At 34.9% G+C, this 9,710-nt stretch overlaps 1 protein-coding gene across 1 annotated transcript in view; it reads left to right on the top strand.

The window, feature by feature from the left end:
• The window catches only part of STRN3 (striatin 3), a 115,561-nt gene extending 108,568 nt beyond the window's left edge, over window positions 1-6,993 (top strand). Inside the window, exons 16-17 of the mRNA XM_081228279.1 lie at window positions 5,168-5,254; window positions 5,337-6,993. Coding sequence (XP_081084405.1) covers window positions 5,168-5,254; window positions 5,337-5,506 — 257 coding nt within the window. The 3' untranslated portion in view covers window positions 5,507-6,993. The remainder of the gene's footprint in view (window positions 1-5,167; window positions 5,255-5,336) is intronic.
• Window positions 6,994-9,710: the final 2,717 nt, after the last annotated feature.

Here is a 9,710-nt window from a genome sequence, read left to right as displayed (position 1 = left end):
GTTATCTTATTTTCTATATAAGATATTGACTTCTTGCCTTCAAAATTGCCAAGTTAAACTGATTTAACTCAAATTTTTGCTTTACTTAATGTAGCACACTTATAATATGTTAATTTTTATCCTTAAGTGTATATAATACCTTGCTTATCTCTTATGATTTCTTCATTTCATGACAGTTATAAACCCTTTCATTTGAATTTTTTTTTCTTTATATTCTGTTGTGAATTAGTATAGCAGAAAATATCTCTTTCTAGTATTTGGGATTTCAAATATGTCCTTAAAATGATTTCTCAGTGGATGAAATGATGATACAGTGTCAATTGTTTATTATCATCTTTCCTCTATTTCTTGTTGTAAGGAAAACATACCAATTATATCGAAGTCAAATCAAATTTTAATTTGGCCATAGAATTGTTTAAGGGCCCCTGTATCATCTGTCATTACCTAGAATACTACATAAAGTACTGTTTGCTCTCTTTCAGGAAAAGTCTGATAGCTAAGAGAGGCTTCTTTGAGGAGCTAAAATGATTAGAGGGGTATTGAAGGACTTCCAAATAAACTTAAATGTTAATTGCAACATTTTTGCAGGGCAACAAATTATCAAGCAAGACAGCGAATTAGAACTACAGATTTCTCTTTGAAGGTTGTATAGGACATGGTCATAATTTTTAGTCTTTAGAGTCTTACATAAATATCTTTGTTCAAATAACACTTTTCGTGGACAGAGGTTCCTTTTAACTCAGTAGAACAAGTTGAGAAGAGAATGGATATTCACAGGTCTATATATTGCACAGGAAAGAAGATTCATATTCATGTGAATGTTCTTAGTTAACACCTTATCAAATCAATTCTTTAAACATTTTTATGAAGCCTAAACATCTTCACTGCTGCAAGAGCAAAGAGATAATTTCCTTTACTGTATTTCTAAAAAGATTCCTTTCATTAATTATTGAAGATTTACATTTGTAAGGGGAGGTTCAGGAATTTTAGTAGTTATATTAAAGGGCTGTTTTACTGGCAGAAATCAGAAATAAGGAGCCTATAGCCTTTTAAATTGTTTACAAATTCTACCAATTCTTGGTGTTAACCAGCTAGTACCTTATTTGTAATGTGAAGATAATTGAAGCAACAGGCTCTAAACAATGGAAAATTTCTCTCTCTCATTTTCTGTCTCTCATACACACAGATACACACACATACAACACTTGAGTTAAACTGTAAATTGAGTTGAGATGTATTGTTTTAAAGTCTTCTTTGAAAAGTGGTAATTTATTTAAATGTGATAAACTAGAATATCCCGATAACTGGGTTAGCTAAGTTGTTAATAATAGGGTATTATTCTATCAAATTAATAGTAAATTTCTTGAATTTTTTAAAATAAATTTATTTATTTATTTATTTATTTATTTATGGCTGCGTTGGGTCTTTGTTGCGGTGCGTGGGCTTCTCATCGCGGTGGCTTCTGTTGTTGCAGAGCATGGGCTCTAGGCACGCGGGATTCAGTAGTTGTGGTACACAGGCTCAGCAGTTGTGGCTTGTGGACTCTAGAGCTCAGGCTCAGTAGTTGTGGCGCACGGGCTTAGTTGCTCCGCGGTACATGGGATCTTCCCGGACCAGGGCTTGAACCCGTGTCCCCTGCATTGGCAGGTGGATTCTTAACCACTGCGCCACCAGGGAAGCCCTTGAATTTTTTTTTATCTGAAACATAGAAATTGTTAGTATGAATGGACTCAATAAGTATTAGGGTTTTAACAATAAAAGTATATTTAGTATTTTGCACTGCACTGGCTACTATCATGTATAAGATGTCGTTTCTGCTTTCTGAGGGCTTATTGTCTGGGGAAAATAGTGTGTGTTGGTGTGCACACGCTCATACATGCACACACTCATGCATAATGCAGTAGGATAAAGGAGTCTTCATAGAGTGAAGGTTTGAGTGTTTCCTTGAAAGAATGATAAGGTGTTTGTTTGTTTTTAAGTGAAGAAAATAGGAAATTCCAGATAAGGGCATATTTTGAGTAGAGGCACAGCAGTGGGAACTTGGGCTGGAACAGAAGTTTCTTATAGGCAAAGCCAGAGAGGTAAGTTTGGAAAAGGAAAGCAGAAACTATTGAGGTGAACTTTTCAGAGCCATGCTAAGAATAATGGATCTTTGTTTACACTATGCACTATGAAAACCACTTGAATATTTGAGCAGGGGTTTGCAATATTGGTTTCGAAAGAGTATTCAAGTCACACTATATGGTAGACCCTTGACTTTAAAGAATTCAAAACTTTCAATTTGTACTGTTTGTTCCAGAGAGATCTTCAGGGCTCATGATTTTTAAAATTTTGGTAGAGGGACAAATATGAATTGCATATGTGCTGTGCTCAAGAGACTTGGCTAGTGGGTGAATCTGGGAGAAGGTGTGTAGTACAAGTGAGGGATGTAGAGGACTTGGAGGAAGAGGGTCTGAATTGGTTATGGACTCATTCATTCAGCAAAGCTTATGAGTATCTGCCATATCCTCAGCACACTTCTCCATGCTTCGTGAACAAAAATAAAATATCTTGTCGTGGGCTTCCCTGGTGGCGCAGTGGTTGAGAGTCCGCCTGCCGATGCAGGGGACACGGGTTCGTGCTCCGGTCCGGGAGGATCCCACATGCCGCGGAGCCGCTGGGCCCGTGAGCTATGACCGCTGGGCCTGCGTGTCCGGAGCCTGTGCTCCGCAACCGGGAGAGGCCACAACAGTGAGAGGCCCACGTACCGCAAAAAAAAAAAAAAAAAATCTTGTCCTCTTGAACCTTACAGATAAGTGGTATATTGCTTTCTGTGAGTGAAACACTGTTCTATTTGATTTACATATACTAACATGTTTGCTCTTCTAATAGCTCTGTAAGGTAGATATAGCACTATTATCTTCATTTTATAGTTGAAATAAAGGACTCAAAAGAAGTTATTTGTTCAGTGTTACAAAACAGAGAAAATTACAGGTTTGGGATTCAAACCCATGCAGTTTGCTTCCAGAGTCCACTTTTTTTTTTTTTTATTCTGTTTCTTCTCCATTTCATAGATTATCCCAAATAATAAGATTATCTTAAGTCAAAGAGCTTAAGGTGCCGGGGAAGAGAGAACTGATGACTGCATTTGTCCTCTGTTTCCTCAGTTATAGGAAGAAAGAATTAATCTTGGTGGGGGAAGAAGGGTGGTAGCAGAGCCATGGGGCAAAGGTAAATTTGGTTAAATGTGAGAAGCTGCATGTATATGCTGCTGAAGGAGGGGTCCTAGTTGTTGGGAGGGGTCAGAAGCTTTGTGACTTCCGTGGTCACTAGTAGAAACCCAGCATCCAGCTTGGTTCAGCTTTGCACCTCTCTGTAAATGGTCAGATCTGAAGGTCACTCACATTCTGAAGTGACTTCGTGACTATGTAGAGGAAGGTTGATTCTAAACTGACTTTACATATCATAGTGAGGGTTAGTTTAGTGTACAGGCAGGAAAGCTGAAGTTAAACTTGGAAAATTATAGCACCCTTAAAGAAATGGGTAGATCTGCTATTTGGTTGAAACAATTCTTTGGTTTAAGACATGTTAAATATAGGAGGTGTAGGATCATTCTCAGGAGAGAAATCAGAGCTAGATCTATGAATTAAGAGTCACCATCACAGAGCTGACATTTTAAGAGAAGCTAATGATGCTTAGTAGTTAACTCCCTAATGTTTTGGGTTATTGTGCTAGAGGCCAGCCATTTCATACTCTGGATTTTTTTTTATAGGAATATTGAGAGGAATGGATTCTAGAACTGATAGATGAATTATGTTGGACTAATAGTATGTTGAATGATTTTTCTGTTTCTCAGGAGAGTAGAGAAAAATCGTTAAAATTACTCTGTTAATCTTAGTATTGATGAAAAACACACAAATGTGGTTGAAATGACAGGAGACTAATTTTGTCCTTAATTGATAATTGTTCAGTATTGCCAGAAAATGGCAGACTTACGTTTTTCAGAGTAACTTTTTGCACATTTGATTACGTTGTGGTTTTGTATTCAGGTCAAGGCTATAGCCCTATGGCAAATAACAAAAGTGGGTCTATTTCAAGTCTCAGTGTGGAATGTCATCAGGGGACAAGGAGCATGGCAAATGACTGTAAATAGAATTCTGGAGAAAAGCCTCCATCTCTCATTAGGAGCAGCCCAGGCATTTGAGTATTCAGCAATATTCATTGCTGAATGAAAGGGGAGGAAGTTTTTTAAGTTAGCGGTACTTGCTGTTTTATTCCTTTCTTGGATGAATCGATTTATGATTTTGCTTTCCAACCATCAGAACATGTATTGCCAATGCAGAGGCTGATGCCCTTGTATTTGTGCAATGCAACTTTGTATTCACGACTTGTTTTTTAATTTCAACTCACTATTGAATCCATTTGCTTGCCAAATCTTAATGAAGATATTCACTAAATTATGTTTTCCAGAATAGTGCTTTTGTTACTATCTGGGGAAATCCAGAGTAACTTCTGTGATGTACTCCCACCCTTCTCCCCTTTCTTGTTTCTAATTATTAAATGATTGACATTTCAGAAGATAAATGATGCTACTAGAATCTTTAGAGAGGAATATATTCCCTGGTGATTTATTTATCATTAACCCTGTATATAAAATAATCTTTACATCTCTGAATGAGAAGGATTCTAGATGTCTTTAGGAGTTACTGGGAAACTTCTGCATTAGAATTAAAATTGTCTTTAGAATATTATTATAGTGGATGAACCTTGAAAACATTATACTAAGTGACAGAAGACAGACACAAAAAGCCACGTGTTATTGTATGATTTCATTTGTATGAAGCATTCAGAATAGGCCAGTCCATAGAGAAAGCAGATTAGTGGTTACCAGGGCCTTGGGGAGGAATGGGGAGTGACTGCTTAGTGGGTACAGGGTTTCCTTTTGCAGAGATGAAAATGTTCTGAACTAGATAATGGTGATGGTTGCACATCATTATGAATGTTCTAAAAGCCACTGAATTGTACCCTCTTAAATGTTTAAAATGGTAAATTTTGTATTATGTGTATTTTATCACAATAAAAAAATATTGCTGTGGTGATATTTTATGTCAATATTGTATTTTGGTTTCTGATCGCTCAAGTTAGTAACTATTTAAAAACTTAATCTTCTCTGTTATGTTTTATTTAGGTAAAATGATCCATTCTATGGTAGCTCATTTGGATGCTGTTACAAGTCTAGCAGTAGATCCTAATGGAATCTACTTGATGTCTGGAAGTAAGTTTGAACTTCCTGTACTGCCCACAAATTTTATAATAGAACTGTTACTCAGTAACATTTTTCATTTATTCTTTTACAGGCCATGACTGTTCTATTAGATTGTGGAATTTGGACAGCAAGACATGTGTGCAAGAAATAACAGCACATAGGAAAAAATTAGATGAATCAATTTATGATGTTGCTTTCCATCCATCAAAAGCATATATTGCTAGTGCGGGGGCTGATGCCCTTGCCAAAGTATTTGTGTGAATCAACAAAAACTCTAATCATAACAACAGATTCACTTGGACACAGAGGGTCTGCATCACTGCCATCAAAAATGTTACTGATATGACACTACATGTGATCTGCCTGATGAAGGCTATTTGGGGCAGGCATAAATTGGTGGAAATCACATCTTAACATCAGGCTCATTAATTTAATTGTAATTACTGTATTTCGTGGGACAAAAAAAGGACTCCATTATTTGTGGCCTGTACTGGATATGAACTGAGCGTATGTCTGTCTTTTAGGTATCTTTAAGCCAGTGTGGAGTCTGATCTTACAAAAAGACTTTTATTTTGGACTCTGTGTGCTGCCTTAGGGTTAGGAATGTGGTGCTCTTGTTGGGGGGAAGTGATGAGCTCCAAGAGTAGCTTTTTTTCATCTCTTAGTGATCTTCTGTTTATCAGTTGAATGCCACAGATTCCCTTTTAAACTTATTTTGCTTTAAAAAAAATAAAAAAGAAAATTTAACTTAAAATATTTTAGCATTAGTTGCACAAAATGTTTGGATAAAATTCTAGTTTTTATAAGTCTTTTTATATATTTAGCCTGTCACAACAGTGCTCAAGATTGTATTGAAGTTTTTCTGCATTATACAACCCTGAAACACAGAGATCTCACTGACCCGCTGCTGTGTAAGCACACTCTTTCCTTCTTTTGCGTAATACAGCTCAGCTAAGTCTTTCCATAAAGATGCTAAACCACCTTCAACACCACATAACTGTCTTCTTAAACCAAGGACTATTAAGTGTATTAAAATGAAACGGTGGGGTTTAGTACTCCAAATGAACTCTTAAAAAAGAAAAAAAAAACTAATCTTGGCATCCTATCACTATGTGATATTTTGTACATCTTACTGTATTTTACAAGTTTATTTATCAAGGATTATCCATCTTGCTAATAGCCTATTATTTATTTCACTTTTTGTTGGTCTTTATATCCTTTTATTAATGTGCTAAAGGAACCTGTATATCTATTTTGGAACTCTTTGAATAGTCTAAAATAGACTAAAAATGGAGTATTTTATAGTTTAAGTTACAAACCAAGGTGACTCCCCCCAGATACATATCTTGGTTTACCATGATTCCAGAGAAAACTATCTTGTTTTAAAATATTTGGAGTAAAATTTTATTTGCATTACAAATAGGATACAAAAATAGTTGAATCAGGATACAGAAATCTGCTGTGTTTGGACTAGTTATCCCTGTTTTATTTTTTCAGATGTGCTTAATTTTATGGTGTAACTAAAGATTTTGTTTGTGTAATGCATGATTAAGACAATAAAGTATTTTTTCTAGTCTTCCAAAAAACTTTTCTGATCAGTTTGCAAGTTTTGATGAGTTTTGTAAGGTTTTTGTTTTACAAACTATGAATCAGCAAATTTTTAAGATTGTACCACATAGCGAACGTACAGCTGTTGAAAAATAATGTATATAAAATACATATAATAAATATTAAATTGTGTACCTGTATGTTACTGTTGGCTACATTATTTTGTGTTGAATAATAAAGTGCAATACTTCACTCTCCATTAAAGTAGGAAATGGAGATGATTTCTCAGTGAGTCCTTCATTTTTATGCTGTTCTTTTAAACTTTGTACTGTTTATTGATATTCTAATAAGATTAGAACAGTTAATACTGTTAAGAATGCCTTTCTAAGTATTTCACCCCATTTGGGGATTTAAAAATCTTCTATTGAAGTAAGTTAGATAATTCAAAATAACCAAAAAAAAAAAAACCAGATATGCAGTTTTAAATCATTTACTTAAGATACGCTATTACTTTATTAAATCTGAATTTCAATTTTAATAGTGTTGTCTTTCCTATCTAGCCAAACCTGTTTCCCACAGAAAAGTTCAGAGAATAAACATTGCATTGTTCATTAATTAAAAGTTATCCTCATAAGTGTTAAGTATTAATATTTTCAAACTTTTCCTTCAACAAGGTAATAATCCTTTTTCTTTGAAGGGAATTGCAAATGCAATTAGAAGGTAACATTAGAAAACTTAACGTGGCAAAATTCTATTTGAATGCCTACTTCAAAAAAAAAGAAAATTACATTGTATGTACATTGTCACCTACCATAAAAATCGAAATGTCTATTTTAGTCGTTGCTGGTGAAACACTAAAAGTTTTCAGAAATTTTCTTAAAATATTGGTTTTTTGGTTTTCTGAATTGAACATTCAACTTAATGAACAAATTAAAGAGGAATTTTCTCTTCCTTCTCTTTTTTTTTAAATAATTTAGGAACAAGCTTTCCAAAGCTAGTATTATTTCTGGCAGCTGTTCCAAGCCAATGCATTACTGTTGAACTGAAATGTGATTACCTTCATTGCAATGCATAAACATTCATCTTTTTTGAAATGTATTAAAACTGAAATGAATAAAAATAGTATATATGTTTATTTTTATCTACTTTGGTTGTATTTTCTCTACAATATTAAACATTTGGAAGAGACTAAAAGGATGCAAAAAGAATATCTTATTTGTGTGCTTCCATTTGTGACTTAATGGGAAATTATGTAGATTCATTTGACTATTAAATGGTGCTTTATACATAAGGTTTAAGAGTATTTTTATATACAAACTTTTTAATATGTCGACTTTCCCAATATTTAATCATATTCTCTTTTCATATTTATTCATGTACTTTTTCCATATTTCAAAGTAAGTTATCCACTGAAGACCAACATCTCATTTAATGCATTAAGGTTTGTAAATAGGCTAGCATAACAAATTTAGGCATGCTTGCAAAGTTGAATTATATCTTTTAAAAAATCCTCTTTTACTCTTTTTATTTGTTAAACCTTTATCTTATGTTTAGTTCTAAAAAATAATTAACAGTAACTTAAAGTGTTCACTTCTACTCTCTTGCTGCTCTTCAAGTCAAAATATTAGCTTCCCTGGTTACCTCAAAACTTTCTTTATAAAATTTTTAAAAGAGCTAATGACTAGAGGCTGGGTTTTCATTTAATTTTTTTTTTTTTTTTTTTTTTTTGCGGTACCCAGGCCTCTCACTGTTGTGGCCTCTCCCGTTGCAGAGCACAGGCTCCGGATGCGCAGGCTCAGCAGCCATGGCTCACGGGCCCAGCCGCTCCGTGGCATATGGGATCTTCCCGGACCGGGGCACGAACCCGTGTCCCCTGCATTGGCAGGCGGACTCTCAACCACTGCGCCACCAGGGAAGCCCCCTATTTAATTTTTTAAGGAGTGGTATTCTCAGCTGAAAGTTGTCTATTTATTGGGAAAAAAACATGTTAAACCCATTTGTGTTGTTAAAATTCTCCTTGTTACATGAATCGGTCATATTTGTAGCTTTATAAAGGGTGGGGGCAGTGGCGGTCAGGGGAGTCATGACTTCCCATATTCTCTTTGGTCAAATTTTTATGTAGTGTCAAAGGCAATTTCAGTTCTGCTCTCTGATACATAAGCTTTTACACAAGCTATAAAATTGTTAAAAGATTTGTCGGAGTATAAATTTTCCAACCAGTTAACACCTTTTTCAGGTCAGCTGGTTGTAAACCATTTCAGATAGGATCAGTGTCTGTGTGATGGGAAATAGAGTGTGCAGATGAATGAGAGGATAGATCCTGTTCTTAGACTAAGACAGGATAAGATATGACAGCACTTCCGTCGGAGAGGAGAGTTCTTGGTGAGGTAATGATAGTTACATAAAGGGAGTTTTCATCACTTTTCTTAGGAACCAACTTCACAAGGATGTTTAAGTAAAAATACTATTAATTACAAAACAGCTTTGTTGAACCAAGTAATCAACTGTTTAACCTGGTACTGGCTGTGCATAACGCCTAGAACAGTAGGCATTCAATAAGTAATTGGAACAGAAAATAAATATATTTAGTCTTATTGCATGATTTTAAGAAAAAAACTCGGTCTTTCCACACGAAGTGGTTAATGTGTATCAATAGAATTTTTACCATGCCCTTGTCCTAGGGAGAGACACTTGGAATAATAAGTAAGGCACTTTAGAATAATAGTCACTAGCAGTTTTATTGCTTAAATAGTCAAAGTAGAATGTTCTTTCCTGCAGTTCTCCTCTTTGAAAGGTGTGCTTTTCTTTAAGTGTTTATAAGTGGTAAGTACTTTTAGAGTATAAGCCAAATACATCAATACACATATAAAATTAAGGCTATAAATAGAAAAATACCAGGCAATTCTTCAGTCTTGTT

This window comes from Mesoplodon bidens (genome assembly GCF_964165515.1).
Source record: "Mesoplodon bidens genome assembly, chromosome: 3".
NCBI lineage: Eukaryota > Metazoa > Chordata > Mammalia > Artiodactyla > Ziphiidae > Mesoplodon > Mesoplodon bidens.
Note: the sequence above shows the minus strand (reverse complement) of the source record. Positions and strands in the feature narration are given on the sequence as shown.